The 19,518-nt window shown below is 44.8% G+C and overlaps 1 protein-coding gene across 1 annotated transcript in view; it reads left to right on the forward strand.

Annotated features, from left to right (window-relative positions):
* The window catches only part of LOC126161559 (organic cation transporter protein-like), a 169,328-nt gene that overhangs the window by 54,821 nt on the left and 94,989 nt on the right, over positions 1-19,518 (forward strand). Inside the window, exon 2 of the mRNA XM_049917497.1 lies at positions 13,856-14,042. Within this exon, the coding sequence (XP_049773454.1) occupies positions 13,856-14,042 (187 nt within the window). The remainder of the gene's footprint in view (positions 1-13,855; positions 14,043-19,518) is intronic.

Raw genomic sequence — 19,518 nt, forward strand, 5'->3', positions numbered from 1 at the left:
ATCGCCCAGGGATGGAGTTCCTGGACCCTGAATCACTCTTCTTAGTTCTTCCCGGTTGGCGTCCTTGATCTTATTTTTGGGCCTTATGCCCACGTTTTCTGTGTCAACTTGAATTTCCCTTCCAGTGATGGTATAGCGAATGATATTGTGGTCACTCGATACCATTCCACTCGCAAGTCTCCAGTCGTTCACACGGCGCGCCGCTGCTTGTTTGGAAGTGGCGTCAATATTTGACGTTGTTCCGATATCCCCTTCGTAGGATGGCGGATTGTGATGTGTAGTCAATGCCTGTAGATTGAGTTCCATAGTGACTTCGTCTAGTTGTCTTCCACGGTCATCAGTCAGGTGGCAATGCCACAATACTAACTTCGCATTTGCGTCAATGGAGTACAGAAGAGGCTTAGCTCGTCCTAGGTGACTAACATCTGGAGGAGAATTAAAAGAACTAGCTGGACTGACAGGAAAACGAATGAGGTAGTTCTGCAAGAGATAGAGGCGAAGAAAGCACTACCGAAAATTATAGGCCAATGCAAAGCGAACATCCGATGATCTGTGAGATGGAATGTTCTTCATACATGGAGAGTATTGCTTAAGAGAGAAAGCTGTGGCTGCAGAGACAAGGCCTAGCCTTTAAAAGAAGAAGCCTTCCTGACATTTTCGGCAGTATCAGGTTTATAACTTTTCGTAATGGATATCCAAGGTGGACAGCTTAGCGTGCGGCTCCCACCAGGAACTCAGCATGAACGAATAATCCCACCGGCAAGTCACACCTAACAGCTGATGTACAAGCAAGCCGTCCTTCAAAGGCATGTTGGTTAGTATCTTTCCTGAAAGTCACGCGCAAGGCCAATAAATGCAAGTTGTCGGAAGAGCGTGGTTAAGGTAGTCTTATTTATTCAAAATGAACCCTGTTAGTAACAGTGACTAATCACTTTTGCAATGAATTTACGAAACGGTCTATTGTGTTCCATGGAATGTTACATATTCTACCTCAGTCGTTCATATTTACACCTTTATATGTAGAGATGCGTCCATCAAACCTCTAGAGACCATTGTGTTCAATGTATAAAATTCAAGGACACTTAGGAATTTCGTTCTGCAGCCTCATGACCTTCTTGCTACCGAAAGTACCTATATTACTTGTTGAGGTATTATCGGTATGCGATTTCTGTTTTCGTCGCTTCCTCTGTCGAAGATCGAGAGAACTTGATTGATTCTCCTTGGATTGATGTTTAGTGCCAGAGAAAGGGAGTTACCAAATTAATACTTTCAGTTAATGCGCAAATTGATACTGGGGTGAATATAGATTTCTCATCTGAATCAATAGGTGACAGTGCTGTTGGCGCCTAATAAAGTAATTGCTTCCCACAAACTGACATTATGCGAAAACAACACGCATAAGGGGAAATAACATCTCTGCAACGACGTAATAACACCTAGCCATCTGTTGCTTTGAATGTAGCTGGTTTATTACTGCCTGGTTTACGAAACGTAGGAGAAACAAAGGTCACTTACGAGTACTACCTCTCACTTCGACGCCACAGATTTTAGAAAGTAAGATGAACACTTAACAGTTTCAGACATTGCATTAGACATCATGCAGAACAGTGATTAAGGATGACAGAATTACTGTGTTCGCTGAGGAACCGAATCAACTGTTGGAAAAAGCTTCGACTGGCCACAAGAGTAAGGGAATTATCCTTACCCTAATGCTTGCACATACAGAATTACGAGGGAAATGGAACTGGAAACCGGCTATGACATTACTTCATTAGATGTGTGGCCAAAGCCTGGCGTGCTCTCTCCGGAGCAGCGCCCAACGGAATAGGAGTGTCGTGAATCGGACACTAATACGATCTAATGCCTACTTTCGCTTCCAGATACTCCTACCATCTCGGAACTTCAAGAGCTGGTGTCCTATAGTGCCCTAACATAAAATCGCGGCCCCAGGAAGTACGCGATCGGCACGGAGACTCGTGAGAAATCTGAACGAAATATGAGCTAATCAAATAAGATTCGTCCTTTTCATGCCTATCTCCTGGACAAATAGTCCTCTTCCCTCCTCAAGACAATTGCCACGTAGCAGGAGGTGGCACCCTTATTTCCTTCTATAGAGGCATCGCCGATGAGTCTGCATTCTGAAGTTGATAGACACAAATAGTATACCGAGCGCCCTCGGAGTCGTTTATGGGCCTCACACAGCTTCTATTTTTAACGGAAAACTGAAGGGAGATCACTCCGCGAAACAGTCATGTTGCCGTGCCCTGGCATGACAACCAGAGACAAGGTCTTTGAAACGAAGTTAATTAAGAAATTAGTTAATCACTTAACTATTTGAAAGTGTGACAATAATTGTACAGTAACCCTCAAGATAGTTCTGCAGTTCCTCGGGAGCATACTGATATGTCTAGTCGAATTTTAATCCTTCCAGTCGCGGCGAAATAGCCTGCTAGTTTAAAGGAAATGTTAATAAAACAATCGATCAAAATTTTAAAACAAATTATCTCTCCCGCATTCATTCTTCAATCACTACTTACAACTGTTAATTTCCATGCAGCTTTCACAGTACGTATCCTATCTCAGTCGCTCAGACTGTCAGGTTGATCTGCAGAGAACAAAATTTCAGGGCACGTAGGAATTTACTTCTGCATTGTCATTACTTTCTTGATACAGGACTCAGTTACGTTAATTTTTGAGTTGCGTCAAGTAACTGGGTATAATTGGGTCTTACTAAATATAAGGAAAATTGTTCTAGATGAGGTAAACTGACAAAACCGTGCAGGTAGTAACTAAAAATAATAATTTCATAAATGCAGTTCAATGTAGATACAACGAATAATAATTCCTCAGAATTATACTTCATTATCTACCATAATATTTCAAAACAGTGTGAAAGAGAACGTTTTGAACCAGGTTTTATTGCCCGTTAGAAAGAGTATTCCAACGTCTTATCTGTTCGTAGTGTCTCGAGGATCGAAACTGATTCTGAATATGCTGTTAGCTCACTCCGCCGCAGAGTGGAGCGTCCACCAAGAAAGGGCCACTATCAGTCATATTGTCTTCATGTGTCGGTAATGAGAGTGGGGAGAGGGGGAATTTAACACTTTATTACCTGGATGAGCACCATAACTGACTAGGTGGAAAGGACCATATTTTCTCTTGAATAAACTGTAGTTTCCAAACCTAACACAAAAATCAATCTACACTCTTGCTCATAAATTAAGGATAATGCTGATACATGGTGAAAGAACGCTCTCGTGAGCGGTTTGCGGGTTTAACCCTTTAACTGCTCTGGACATGTAAACGCGCGCGCCTTTGTACCTGTCCCTGTGTGCTCTGAACGTGTTTAAGCGCGCCAGCAGTCCCTCTACCTGATGGTTCAAATGGCTCTGAGCACTATGGGACTTAACATCTGAGGTCATCAGTCCCCTAGAACTTAGAACTACTGAAACCTAAGGACATCACACACATCCATGCCCGAGGCAGGATTCTGCCTGATACTCTGAACGTGTCTACATGTAGACAAAGGCGCGCGCATTAACACGTCCAGAGCAGTTAAAGGTTTAAATCACCTCGGGGTATGACGATGCATTTGACCTGCGGTCGTCGCACGGTGGCGCTGGCAGCAGTCCACATACGCAGAGGTGTGTTGGTGCATGTCAGAGTACGGTGCAGCGAGTAAGTGTGCAGACGTTTTCAGACGTGCTAATGGTGACTGTGTGTTGAAAATGGCCAAAGAACACATATTGATCACGGTATTAGGAGTAGAATACTAGGGCGACTGGAGGCTGGTCAAACACAGCAGGCTAACTACTGGCTTTAGGTATAGTTTTTAAGAGTTCCTCCTGTTGTCATAGGTAGCTTCATACATAAGTTTCTTTACTAGCATAAGCAACCGTGTGCGGTTATTTTTAGATTTCATCTCGTATTTAGCTCGTCTCTTGTTCTATTCATTTCATTTTTTTATATACGTTGATCCACGGTTGGGAATATATGGGCTATTTAGCCCCGACCCATGGATAAACTTTCTCGTATTCGTATGCGCATGAGCATTCAAGTAACTTCCCTTGTCTTGCGCATGTGCATACATAGCGGGTCAGGCTTGTAAGTGAGCGGCCGTTTGTAGCTGCAGTTTATGGCGGGTCATGGCCCATCGAACATACGCCGGTGTGAGGTGGAGCGTACACCATTAAGTTAAGTTGTGGTTCTGACTTTGTACATATGTGCTGTTTGTGTTTTCCTTTGCTTTTTCGTTTATAAATGTATAGCTATGGTGTTGTTTTAATCATTGACAAAGGTCTTCTTAGGCACTTGTGGGTTTTATTGTTGTTCTGAAGAAGGTGTAGTTATCTACGCCGAAACTTGGGTTAACACTTAACACTAGGTGCTTTTTTCGTAATCGAGGCGAGTTTTTAGTTTTTTAATACTTTAATGGAAGCCTTTGCTATACCGATGTATCTGAGAAGTGACAGCGGTCAGGTCACTTTTACTGACAAGGGAACCTCCCCATCGCACCCCCCTCAGATTTAGTTATAAGTTGGCATAGTGGATAGGCCTTGAAAAACTGGACACAGATCAATCGAGAAAACAGGAAGAAGTTGTGTGGAACTATGAAAAAAATAAGCAAAATATACAAAGTGAGTAGTCCATGCGCAAGATAGGCAACATCAAGGGCAATGTGAGCTCAGGAGCGCCATGGTTCCGTGGTTAGCGTGAACAGCTGCGGAACGAGAGATCCTTGGTTCAAGTCTTCCCTCGAGTGAGAAGTTTAGCTTTTTATTTTCAGACAATTATTATCTGCCCGTCCGTCCGTCCGATGCGAGGTAACTGCGCCGTAGTAGGGGGACGCTACACGTAAACGGAAAAATTTGAAAACGTTAAAAACATATGTTTTGACAGAGCACAGGGAAAACTGTGCGACTGTGAAACTGTTGCATTCATTTGTTGCAGGTTATGTGACAAACTCTTATGTTTTCATCACTTTTTTGGGAGTGATTATAACATCCACAAGAAAACCTAAATCGGGCAAGGTAGAAGAATCTTTTTACCCATTCGCCAAGTGTACAAGTTAGGTGGGTCGACAACATATTCCTGTCATGTGACGCACATGCCGTCACCAGTGTCGTATAGAATATATCAGACGTGTTTTCCTGTGGAGGAATCGGTTGACCTATGACCTTACGATCAAATGTTTTCGGTTCCCATTGGAGAGGCACGTCCTTTCGTCTACTAATCGCACGGTTTTGCGGTGCGGTCGCAAAACACAGACACTAAACTTATTACAGTGAACAGAGACGTCAATGAACGAACGGACAGATCATAACTTTGCGAAAATAAAGGAAGTAAACTTCTCACTCGAGGGAAGACTTGAAGCAAGAACCTTTCGTGCCGCAGCTGCTCACGCTAACCACGGAACCACGGCGCTCCTGAGCTCAAATTACCCTTGATGTTGCCTATCTTGCGCATGGACTACTCAGTTTGTATATTTTGCTTATTTTTTTTTCATAGTTCCACACAACTTCTTCCTGTGTTCTCGATTGATCTGTGTTCAGTTTTTCTAGGCCTATCCACTGTGCCAACTTATAACTAAATCTGAGGGGGTGCGATTGGGAAGTTCCCTTGTGAGGAGCAGGACGCACACTGGACAGGGTGTCACTTCCGATGTTTGAGTACGGCAGCGGCCCGATCTTTGTAGCCGGACTGTTTAGACGGGGCTAACAGGAGACTGCGGACTGCTGCTGCAGCCCGCAGCCCAGCCCCGCCGTGGCTGCGCGCGGCCATTCAGAGGCGTCAGCGGATCGTGACCTCTCGCCATTAGCGAGTCCCGGGCGGCCATTGTGGCAGCTGGCGACTGCCCCGTTGTGAAACAGATACCGCGAGCTGAGCTGCCAAACAAAGGGCGGCGCCTGCGCGGCTTCTGTGTGTTTTATGCGAAGCCGATGAAACAGGGTTTTGTGGAGTGAGGGCCGTCTGCCGGCTGGTGTCCGGCTGCCAGTCGATGCCCCAAAAATCAGGTGGAGCGCGGAAGCGGCGCTGAAGGTCTCGTGCTAAGCCCGCGCCTCGCATCAGACGCGGAGACGCCCAGCACCTCTCCACCGTCTGCTGCGCCTGGAAGAGCACCCACGCTGCCCTTCCCCCTTCCTACCTGCCGCCTCGCCACCACGACTTCCCACGCGTTATGTGCCAAGCAGTCAGATGACCTGCCTAGATAAACGTGTCTCCTCTTTTGACAAAAACTTGTACAAGATTCTCTCCTCTTGATACAACGGCTTGGAAAGGTGACGGTATTCTGCTGGGTCCCTGAGCACCTGGGAATAAAGGAAAATGAGCACATTGACATAGAAAACAAGAAGGCCTCGTATGAGTCACAAATTTGACACTGTGAGGTTCGCCAATGGGCTGACAACTCGCTGTCGAGACAGATTGTCATGCATCAATTGGAGCGAAAGTAGCTAGAGGTCGGGTCAAGCTGCAGCTTGTGTGTATTAAATAGCTGACAACGTAGGCACATCACATCCAACTGTACCACGAATCTTACAGAAACAGATTGCCTGCGAGAACACTTCGTGTAAGATGTGTGTCGTATTTGTTGAAACCCGCCAGGATAGCCTAGAGCGGTAACGCACTGCTTCCTCGACTCGGATAGGCGCGCCGGCCCCGGATCGAATCCGCCCGGGCGATTAACGACTAGGGCCGGTGTGCCGGCCAGCCTGGATGTAGTTTTTAGGCGGTTTCCCACATCCTCCTAGGTGAATACCGGGCTGGTCCCCACGTCCCGCCTCAATTACACGACTCTCAGACATTTGAAACACTTTCACACTATTTCACGGTTTACACTAGACGCAGACAGCCGGGGTTCACTAATTCCGTCCCGGGGGGTATGGGGTGGCGACAGGAAGGATATCCGCCCACCCCTTAACTTAACCATGCCAAATCCGTACATAACCCTGCCGACCCTGCGCACAATGCGGGATAAAGGCAGTAGCGAAAGAAAGAAAAAGAAAGTGTGTCGTATTTGTTGAATATTAAGCAAAAGCACTCTAGATAACGAATTTATTAACAACGTCTGAATACCAGAATGAGATTTTCACTCTGCAGCGGAGTGTGTGCTAATATGAAACTTCCTGGCAGATTAAAACTGTGTGCCATACCGAGACTCGAACTCGGGACCTTTGCCTTTCGCGGGCACGTGCTCTACAAACTTTTTTTATGTCATTTTGTTCTAGATTGTTCGTTGAATTTGTTCGTGGCGGACGTCCGATGGCATCCGTTCGGGTTGATCGTTCACTCAGGTTTTTTTTTTTTTTTTTTTTTTTTTTTTTTTTTTTTTTTTTTTTTTTTTTTTGCAGAGGGGTAGCTAAACCCTCTGACCGAACACGCTGAGCTACCGTGCCGGCATGAGATAGAGCCAACAGCACCCGGTGTATCAACTGAGCTACCCAAGCACGACTTACGCCCCTTCCTCACAGCTTTACTTCTGCCAGTACCTCGTCTCCTACCTTCCAAACTTTACAGAAGCTCTCCTGCGAACCTTGCAGAACTAGCATTCCTCAAAGAAAGGATATTGCGGAGACATGGCTTAGCGTACACTCCGCTGCAATGTTAAAATCTCATTCTGGAAACATCCCCCAGGCTGTGGCTAAGCCATGTCCCCGCAGTATCCTTTCTTTCAGGAGTTCTAGTTCTGCAAGGTTCGCAGGAGAGCTTCTGTAAGGTTTGGAAAGTAGGAGACGAGGTACTGGCAGAAGTAAAGCTGTGAGGACGCGGCGGGAGTCGTGCTTGGGTAGCTCAGTTGGTAGAGCACTTGCCCGCGAAAGGCAAAGGTTCCGAGTTCGGGTCTCGGTGTGGCACACAGTTTTAATCTGCCAAGAAGCTTCAACGTCTGAATAGTATTGAAAAATTCAACTGATATTACGCACCAATTTGTTGCTATGGAATAGCTGTATATTCATCAAACCACGTCGGAGTTGGAAGAGCACTCGAAACAGTGGATGCACGCATAAAGAAACAGAAGTCAGTTTCATGTTGTGGCTAGTGTTTTCTGAGAAACTAAAGCACAGGTTACCTTGTACAGAGTAGTGCAATAACAATAGTGCAGCCCTTGCGTTCTGGGCTACATGGATGGAAGAGTGTGTGAGGAAAGGCCTGGACTGTAAATAAAGATAAGTTTGTGTATATACATTTTTTTCAGAACGGACCTGTCAGTCATGTGCTTCGACACCGGAAAAACTAACAGATTTACAGTTGCACAGGCTGGACGAGTTCCTACTCACTCGACTCCGTGCGGTTCATAGTCCCCATATGCATGACTTTTTTCTCTGGTGTCAAGATCTGCTCATCGGTGACACCAGTGGCATACACATAGTAGTGTCCCATATCCTAGAGCAGTTAATTTTATTTTCTGACGAGAGGGCAACAATAGATTTAAGTAGACATCAGCCCTCTATTTTAGCGGATGACGAGACGACTGTTTAAAAATTTTGTCAATTGTCCAGGCTCAGCCCTAACCTCTTAGGTTGGAGATGTTAGTGTGGTGCAAAGTAGCTTCCCCATCCTTTATTAGTCCAGTGATCAGCCAGCTGCAATTTCTGCTGTACTGTTTTGCATCATTCATTGTGTTTTCCCTAACTGACTCTTTCAGAATAGACCATAGAATCGGTTTTAATGTGTGTGTGTGTGTGTGTGTGTGTGTGTGTGTGTGTGTGTGTGTGTAAGTGCTGTGTTTTTTAAGAATGTGGTCCGGCTCATGTTGACATTTTTATGGATTTCCTTTAACTCTCTCACTCGTCCCAAAGATCTTCGTAAAGGCACTAAAGACCCTGATGACGTGCGCCCAAGAACTTACGTCATCATCGTCATCTTCTTGACGTTGCGTAGCCTCGGCAGTAACGAGGGAAACAAAAGAAGAACTGCGGGAAGAGCTTCCAAGCCAAGTCAAGCGTCATGCACCCGACCCGGTGACCACGATCGGGACATAGTTTTACTGGACAGGAAAAACAGGGAGAAACGAATGCCAACGTGGATGCGCTACAAGATCGGAAATGCTGTGAAAAAAGAGTGGGCGTTTTAGCGTGGATATCGTATCTCTAGAAAAGAAAAGAGGAATCGAGTGTTGAGGAAATGAGGAACCTGAGAAAATAAAGGCAACAGATATTGTAGAACTGTGTCGAAGAACGCTGATTGCAGGATAGCCAATTACAGTTTCAAATCCCTTCTAAAAGGACAGAATTGTTATAGTCGGATTCTATATCTAAGTACATAGTCTTTACGCTACTGTAGAATACACAGTTGACTATAACTGAATAAAAGTGTCTTACTTAGTCGATGGTCGACAGCATGCACAATTTTTTTTTTAAAAAAATGCATAACACTCCGCTCTCTGTAACAATGTAATTTTATTTTCCCATCTGTTACCGTTCTGAGTCATCATCAACGGCAGGAAAATTATCACAGATATATCACATGACATACATGCTTTAAAATGAGTTATCATAGGAAACCATAATTGCCATGATAATATAAAATCGAAAATTGTAGTAAAATAAAAATATGTTGGCACATTGACACAAGGACAACAAGTGATGTCAATGAATAAAAATAATTTTAAAATATGGATATGTATCTGTTCTACCACACACCAGGGTCGTTTGCTTATAGAATTCTGCATTTCTGTATAAACTATGTATGAACGTTAATGAATCTAAAAACTAGAGAAGCACACGTCCCTGAAGAAACAATTCAGTGTAATAAACTGTCAGAGCGAGTGAGGTGGCGCGGTGGTTAGCACACTGGACTCGCATTCGGGAGGACGACTGTTCAATCCGCGTCCGGCCATTCAGATTTAGGTTTCCCGTGATTTCCCTAAATCACTCCAGGAAAATGTCGGGATGGTCCCTTTAAAAGCGCAAGGCCGATTTCTTTCCCTGTCCTTGCACCATCCGAGCTAATACTCCGTCTGTAATGACCCCAATGTCGATGGGACCTTTACCCCAATATTCTTTCCTTCCTTTAACAGACAGTCAGGACCAGCAGCTTCGCAAGAATCGAAAATGAGGTATTACTTGCCAGAAAGCTAAGCACTGCCTTGAAACAATACGTGTGAACACATGGATTACTTGCAGAGGTATATATCCTAGCAGCTTTGTTTTTCGTACGTTCTGTCCTTATTCCCCGTAGCTGAGTGATCAGCGCATCTGCCTGTCATGCAGCGTGCCTCATCATCATCGACACGCAACTCGCCCAGTGTGGCGTCAGCTGAAAAAACTTGCAACTCGTTGGATGAACTTCCCCAAGTGGGAACTCCCGGCCACCATTTCATGTCGAAGAGTAAATATAGACAGCGGTTATGAACAATATGCACACAGCACAAGGGAAATATGTGGACCTGCTGTCTTATTTCTGTTGTATCCGCACTGCTGTAGTTCAATATCAAAATCCACACTACCTAACAAAAAAAGCGAAGTACCCAGAAGGGAGCAAAACTTGGCGGCCGAGAGGGTATGTGACATTACTTCATAGATTACAATATCGCATCAAATTTACGACTAACTTGGCAGAATCACACTTATTAGTATGGCGTTGCATCCTCTCTGTCCTGATGCAAGCACTGATCCGATTAAGAAGCTGTTGTATCCGCTCCTGAGGTAAGCTGACAACAACTGTTGTAAATGGTACTTGAGATCCTGGAATGCTGGCAATGGTATAGAGCTGACTTCCCACACATGTTCTATAAGGAACAGATCGGAGGATCTTCCCGGCCACGGGAGTACCTCAGTATTAAGTTTTCTTTAATTTACGTCTATGGTCACAATCTTTTTTGTTCAACAGATTACCGGTTTCGGTCTTTAATGATCATCATCAGATCTGTTTCATAAAAACAAAGTCCTAATGTACTGCAGCCATAGCGACATTGTCAAATGTTAAATGCGGAATCAGCACCAGCATTTAACATTTGACGATGCCACTATGGCTGCAGTACATTAGGACTTTGTTTTTATCAAACAGATCTGATGATGGTCATTAAAGACCGAAACCGGTAATCTGTTAAACAAAAATCATTGTGACCATAGACGTAAATTAAAGGGAACTTATTACATATACGGGTCACTGTGTTTTTCGTGACGATGTCGCAGCTTGTGAAAGTACCTCAGTATCATGCAGATAGTTCATAGAGACATGTGCAATGTGTGGATAAACATTATCCAATTGAAAAATAGCACCACGATACTGTCACGTGAGAGGTGACATATGAGGATACAGGGTGTGTGTGACGTACCGTTGTGCCAACGAAGTTCCCCTTCCCGCCTCCCCCCCCCCTCCCCAATCACTACCAGCAGTGATCTGAATTCATACTTGATGGCTCCCCACAGCATGACGCTAACAGTATTATCATTGTGCGTCTCAAAACCAGTGGAAGAACGTAACCTCTTCCCCGATCGATGTCATACTCGGCGACGATACTCGTCTGGGGTAGTGCTGAACTGCGATTCATCGCTGAAGGCAATGTGACGCCATTCATCAGCATCCCATGCTTCCTGATCGTGACACCACTTCAAACACAGCCGTTTGTATCGAGGTGTTAACTGCAGTCTACCCATGGGATAGTTATTCCCTGCTCTGGAAGCTGCTACCTCCGACGAATGGTGCGATATGACACAGAACATCGTTGGGAGTCTATTACTTGATCTCAGATGGCTGGTGCAGATGTGAAGGGGTCACGATGGCGCACAATACGGCGATCCTCCCTTGTGGTGGTCTCACTTGATCGACTGGAATGTTGACTAGTAGCATGCTACCCTCACGTTCCCAGACTGTCCAACGTCAGACCACTGTCGCATCCAAATGTTCCACAAATCTGGGCGTTACTCGATTCGGTTAGCTGATGAAATCGAAAACCAAATGAGGCTCCTTCCAAACTCGTGTCAGATGCTGACAACGCTGTCTCACACGCGTATGTGGTCCCTCGTACTGAGGACTCGAGCCTGACGCTGTACACGCCCCTTCTACATCCTGCCAGTCGTGGCAGCAAATCTAGACGCGGTTAACGCCAATACACCATGGTGGCGGTTCTAGTTGTCACGGAGAATTGTAGCTCTAATAATTTACATAACCATCGATGGGATCCCAATTCGGTTTTACAGAGAGTACTGTACTGCATTGGCTTCCTTACTTAGCTTGCATTTAACGCGAATCTCTTGCCCAACGTAAAGTCCCGAGCGACTGGAAAAAAGCGCAGGTGACGCCTGTATTTAAGAAGGGTAGAAGGACGGATCCTCAAAATTACAGACCAATAAACATCGGTTTGTTGCAGGATTCTCGAACATATTCTCAGTTCGAATATAATGAATTTCCTTCAGACAGAGAAGTTGTTGTCCATCCATCAGCACGGCTTTAGAAAGCATCGCTCCTGCGACACGCAACTCGCCCTTTTTTCACTTGATATCTTGCGAACCACGGATGAAGGGTATCAGACGGATGTCATATTCCTTGACTTCCGGAAAGCATTTGACTCGGTGCCCCACTGCAGACTCCTAAGGTACGAGCACATGGGATTGGTTGCCAAGTATGTGAGTGGCTCGAGGACTTCTTAAGTAATAGAACGCAGTACGTTGTCCTCGATGGTGAGTGTTCATCGGACGTTAAGTCCACTGTTGTTTTCTATCTACATAAATGATCTTTTGTATAGGGTGGATAGCAATGTGCGGCTGTTTGCTGATGATACTGTGGTGTACGGGAAGGTGTCGTCGTTGAGTGACTGTAGGAGGATACAAGATGACTTGGACAGGATTTGTGATTGGTGTACAGAATGGCAGCTAACTCTAAATAGAGATAAATATAAATTAATGCAGATGAATAGGAAAAAGTATCCTGTAATGTTTGAATACTCCATTAGTAGTGTAGCGCTTGACACAGTCACGTCGATTAAATATTTGGGAGTAATATTGCAGAGCGATATGAAGTGGGACAAGCATGTAATGGTTGTTGTGGGGAAGGCGTATAGTCGTCTTCGCTTCATCGGTGGAGTTTTGGGAAGATGTGGTTCACCTGTAAAGGAGACCGCTTATAAAACACTAATACGACCTATTCTTGAGTACTACTCGAGCGTTTGGGATCCCTATCAGGTCGGATTGAGGGAGAACATAGAAGCAATTCAGAGGCGGGCTGCTAGATTTGTTACTGGTAGGTTTGATCATCACGCGAGTGTTACAGAAATGCTTCAGGAACTCGGGTGGGAGTCTCTAGAGAAAAGGAGGCGTTCTTTTCGTGAATCGCTGCTGAGGAAATTTGGAGAACCAGCATTTGAAGCTGACTGCAGTACAATTTTACTGCTGCCAACTTACATTTCGCGGAAAGACCACAAAGATAAGATAAGGCAGTCATTTTTCCCTCGTTCTGTTTGGGAGTGGAACAGCGAGAGAAGATGCTAGTCGTGGTACGAGGTACCCTCCGCCACACACCGTATGGTGGATTGCGGAGTATGTATGTAGATGTTGGGTTGGGTTGTTTGGGGGAAGAGACCAAACAGCGAGGTCATCGGTCTCATCGGATTACGGAAGGACGGGGAAGGAAGTCGGCCGTGCCCTTTCAAAGGAACCATCCCGGCATTTGCCTGGAGCGATTTAGGGAAATCAAGGAAAACCTAAATCAGGATGGCCGGACGCGGGATTGAACCGTCGTCCTCCCGAATGCGAGTCCAGTGTGCTAACCACTGCGCCACCTCGCTCAGTGTATGTATGTAGATGTAGATGTAGATGATTTGTACGTGTACAAAGTAGCGCTGACTGCCGATTTTCTGTCAGCCAGTGCATCCACAAGAGAGCAGTGGTGTTGGACGGCCTGCCGCTCCCTGTTGCAGGAAGGCGCTGGCGATCCCGCCGGCCGAGTCTGGCGGCTTCTCCAAGTGCCGCGAATACGCGCTGGACTGGGCGGCGCTCAACCTGTCCACTGTGCAGGCGGCAGACCCCGCCTGGCCGACGCGGCCCTGCTCCCGGGGCTGGGAGTTCGACAGCGACGAGGTGCCCTACTCCACCATCGCCATGGAGGTACGGCTCCTGCAGCTCGCCGCTATTACTAGCTAGTGCTGCGCGATCCAAAAACCGACGAGTTCGGTGCTGTCGCAAACTGGCGAAAAATACGTAAATACCACGTGCGACTCTAAGAGCTCCTTCCGTTTCACATTGTTGATCTGCTCGTGCTGGCACAACTCGAGATCTCAACGAGAACAGCTGTTGGCTTTTCTTGTAAATGTTCACAGTTCTCAAATATGTATATGGTTTCGTTATTTTTATCTGTCTTCCGTCTTTTCCTTTAGTTGCTCTATATTCGGGTTTGTATGTACCGTCTATGCAACTAAATGAAGGCAGTTTGTGTCTTGCCGTACGCGTTTCGCTTCTTTTATTTGGGAAGCATCATCAGTGGTCTGAAAAAGAAATATATTTTCACACAGTAAAATACACAAACACCAACATATAAACATTTGCACACAGAAAATTACACCCAAACGCATATATATATATGCACACAGCAAATTACAAACATACAAAAAAAATTTGCACACACCAAAATACAAACACACACACAAATTTAATAAAAGGTACACATTCGCGCGCGCGTGCACAATCACACACACACACACACACACACACACACAGAGAGAGAGAGAGAGAGAGAGAGAGAGAGAGAGAGAGAGAGAGAGAGAGAGAGAACAAATGAAGAACATCAAACACAATAGAAACAAAAGACAGACAAGCACACAACAGTTGGCAACACAAAGCCGGCCGGTGTGGCCGAGCGGTTCTAGGCACTTCAGTCTGGAACTGCGCGACCGCTACGGTCGCAGGTTCGAATCCTGCCTCGGGCATGGATGTGTGTGATGTCCTTAGGTTAGTTAGGTTTAAGTAGTTCTAAGTTCTAGGGGACTGATGACCTCAGAAGTTAAGTCCCATAGTGCTCAGAGCCATTTGAACCATTTGAACCTCAGATGTTAAGTCCCATAGTGCTCGGAGCCATTTTGCCAACACAACACACCGAAAACACACATATGTTGATTATCAAATTCAAATGGCTCTAAGCACTATGGGACTTTACATCTGAGATCATCAGTCCCCTAGACTTAAAACTACTTAAACCTAACTAACCTAAGGACATCACACACATCCATGCCCGAGGCAGGATTCGAACCTACGACCGTAGCAGTAGCGCGGTTCCGGACTGAAGCGCCTAGAACCGCTAGGTCACCGCGACCGGCTGTTGATTATCAAATGGATGTGAAAGTGGAATATACGATGTGAAAAATTTGGATGAAACAACACCAGAAATCGGCCACCTGGAGTATGAACGCTAACAAATTCATCTCCAAGACCACACACATGGGTTGACTGCGCTGGAAATCGTTAAGTAACACCGAACGATACATTCACAATAAGGAACTTGTGCTACAAAAGTTGCTTCTAACCTGAAAGTAAGAGAAAAACACGACAGAAAGTAATATAGCACAATATTATATCTATCACATAATACATTTATTGTATGTATAAAAGAAATATGTATTTCAGGCCACTGATGATGCTTCCCAAATAAAAGAAGCGAAACGCGTATGGCAAGAAACAAATTGCCTTTATTTAGTTCCATGGTGGCTAGCACACTGGACTCGCGTTCGGGAGGACGACGGTTCAATGCCGCGTCCGGACATCCTGCTTTAGGTTTTCCGTGATTTCCCTAAATCGCTCCAGACAAATGCCGGGATGGTTCCTTTGAAAGGGCACGGCCGGCTTCCTTCCTCATCCTTCCCTAATCCGATGAGACCGATGACCTCGCTGTCTGGTCTCTTCCCCAAAAACAACCCAACCCAAGACTTCTGACTGCAGCGATAAGTTCTCCTTTCAGTTTTCACTATAGACGACGTATTCGCTGTGCAAGAATTCGGCAATTGCGTCGATATTTAAAATTGTTTTTATGTATCGTTTATTTTTCCGTCTCGGCTGCACATTTCTTTTATAATATGACTAGCTTGGTCCACACTCCATCATCCTCGGATTTATGTAGTGTCTGCGCAGAACCTATATGCAGAATTCTTATGCGTAGTTTTTGCTTAGATACGACGAATTTCTTTCGTAACTACATAGATCTGGAAATTATCTAGTGTGATCAAAACTAATCAAATCGAAATGAATTTCCATTGAGCCGGAAAAATAAACGACACGTAAAATTTTAAAATTGTTATTTCAATTCCCCACGAAGGTGAGGCGTATCAGCGGATAAAACCGCTTTCCAGGCAGTGGTTCTACACATTTAATAAGCTTCGGTTAAGTAGGAGCTGTGAAGGAGTGGTAAGGTGCCGGGCTAACATTAATTCAGACGTCCTCTAAAACAAATTTGACTAAAAAACAATTCTTATTCAACAGTTATTAAAAACATATTGTCCTACCCCTTTTATTTTTTTCTTCTTTTAAGGGGTAACCATTACAAGACTGACTCTTAATTGATGATATTTACACTGATCCAACATCAAGGGTAAAATACCCATAATTTGACCCCAAAGCAAAAGTTTCAACTCAAGTTCGATAACTACTTGTGATAAAAAATTTAAAATCCCCAATGGTATCTTAAACAAATTTATAATAACAAACAGACAGCAACAACATTCTGATAAATCCAGTTTAGTAAAGCCCTTGAAATACACAACAAATTACAGTGGGACCCATTATCACAAGTTTTGTACACAGCAGGTTTTCTTGTGCTACAATTAAAAATTTTCTCATTTACTGCACAGAATTCCCGAACAATTTCAAAACAAGTTTAGATGAAAGACTCCTTCAGATGAAATTAAGAGACGTGAACTGCTTAGATACAAAGGTAATTACTTAACTCAGGAACAAATCTACAGCATTAGAATTCATCCACCGCTACCTCAGTGGGTTTTCAAAGGCGTAATCTTGCAATGCATGAAAGGGAAGCAGAGGTTGGGAAGGGAGTGAGACAGGGTTGTAGCCTCTCCCCGATATTATTCAATCTGTATATTGAGCAAGCAGTAAAGGAAACAAAAGAAAAATTCCATGGAGAAGAAATAAAAACGTTGAGGTTCGCCGATGACATTGTAATTCTGTCAGAGACAGCAAAGGACTTGGAAGAGCAGTTGAACGGAATGGATGGTGTCTTGAAGGGAGGATATAAGATGAACATCAACAAAAGCAAAACGAAGATAATGGAATGTAGTCGAATTAAGTCGGGTGATGATGAGGGTATTAGATTAGGAAATGAGACACTTAAAGTAGTAAAGTAGTTTTGCTATTTGGGGAGCAAAATAACTGATGATGGTCAAAGTACAGAGGATATAAAATGTAGACTGGCAATGGCAAGGAAAGCGTTTCTGAAGAAGAGAAATTTGTTAACATCGAGTATAGATTTAAGTGTCAGGAAGTTGTTTCTGAAAGTATTTGTATGGAGTGTAGCCATGTATGGAAGTGAAACATGGACGGTAAATAGTTTGGACAAGAAGAGAATATAAGCTTTCGAAATGTGGTGCTACAGAAGAATGTTGAAGATTAGATGGGTAGATCACATAACTAATGAGGAAGTATTGAATAGGATTGGGGAGGAGAGAAGTTTGTGGCACAACTTGACCAGAAGAAGGGATCGGTTGGTAGGACATGTTCTGAGGCATCAAGGGATCACCAATTTAGTATTGGAGGGCAGCGTGGAAGGTAAAAATCGTAGGGGGAGACCAAGAGATGAATACACTAAGCAGATTCAGAAGGATGTAGGTTGCAGTAGGTACTGGGAGATGAAGAAGCTTGCACAGGATAGAGTAGCATGGAGAGCTGCATCAAACCAGTCTCAGGACTGAAGACCAGAACAACAACAACAATCTTGCAATCATATTTTATTTCACTCGTCACCCTTGCGCACTCTTCCTGGTAGTACATTAAATGAAACAAATCAGGTACCACCGGTCCCACACATGCGTAAAAAATAATGGCCCCCAACAGGGCAAACTCAATGGCAACCTTGTAACAGGAACAGTTAAAACAAACAAATGACCACTCACGAAATAATGGAACTACAGGAGCCCCACGGGAGCAGATTCAGTTATAATATTTAGCAAGACTAACAACACACAGATGGGCAAATACTCAATAATAAAGTTATTCAGCTCCACGTGGATTTATCCAGTACTCGTGTGTAAATGCAACCAGAGCGCCGCGACAGTATAGTGAAGACTGCACAGACCTCCAAGCGTTGCTGTCTCCTTCTGGCAAACGCCAGTATTGTGCAACGAAAGCGCTCTTGCATGCAAAAAGAGAATTCCTTTCCAAATTACAGCTTTCCAAACAACGACTCTCAACTACAACTACTCCGCGCTATCACTGCAGGTGCGGCGAAGTCGTTTTCCGGCACATACACGGGCTGCTCCCAGCACGTGGCCCCGCTCGCCAGCTTCCTCGTGCCGGTGCTAACTGAAGACTCCCGTGGCTGCCCGTCACAGGCCGCATCGTGGACAACATTCGCACCACGAGCCTCTCAGGCGAAGAGATTCTACACAAGCAGCGGTTCCATCAGAGAGGCACAAAGTCGAAAAATAGCAAAACTTTGAGGAAGGTTTCGACCCGCGGCAAATAAGTTTAAAATATAAAAAGCAGATGAAATTAAATGGTGCTTTCCTAAAAATACGTTTGGTGGACAATTTTTACCGTGTTCACAAATTTTAAGGTGATTTAATATTACAGTTAAAACATGCTGGCGAAGGTGTCGACCTCACGCAACGTTACTCGTAAGGACTTCCAGAGTTTCACAAGACGACTTCACGGCATACAGAAAATAAACATCAGTGGACCAGCGGAAGTGGACGTTCGGAAATATGCTCCTATCGGAGGACAGAGTAGCCGAATATGCTCCTGGCTTAAAGGCTCAGACTGAAAAGTGGGGTACCAGCTTCCTCAATCTACCTTGCTCAGCGCCTTTACGTATTTTCCCAAAAACTTTGGTCTGCGAACGTATTCGCGCTTTTTATGCTGAGAAAAAAATGGTTCAAATGGCTCTGAGCACTATGGGACTCAACATCTTAGGTCATAAGTCCCCTAGGACTTAGAACTACTTAAACCTAACTAACCTAAGGACATCACACACACCCATGCCCGAGGCAGGATTCGAACCTGCGACCGTAGCAGTCCCGCGGTTCCGGACTGCAGCACCAGAACCGCTAGACCACCGCGGCCGGCTTATGCTGAGAGAGAAGGACCGAAAGGCAGTTGGAAAGAGACGAAAAAGTAATAAATTCTGAACGATAACAGACAGTGGTTGTGGTTCAGAAAGAGGGAAGGAGACAATGGCAATGTGAGAGAAACAGAGGGACACAGTGGTAGTGGGTCATAGTTGACAGCTACAGAACAGTGCTAGAAAAACAGTGAAGGAGACATTGCCAGTGGAAGAGGAAGAAAGGGAAGGCTCTGAGCACTATGGGACTTAACTGCTGTGGTCATCAGTTCCCTACAACTTAGAACTACTTAAACCTAACTAACC

Source organism: Schistocerca cancellata, chromosome 2, assembly GCF_023864275.1.
Source record: "Schistocerca cancellata isolate TAMUIC-IGC-003103 chromosome 2, iqSchCanc2.1, whole genome shotgun sequence".
NCBI lineage: Eukaryota > Metazoa > Arthropoda > Insecta > Orthoptera > Acrididae > Schistocerca > Schistocerca cancellata.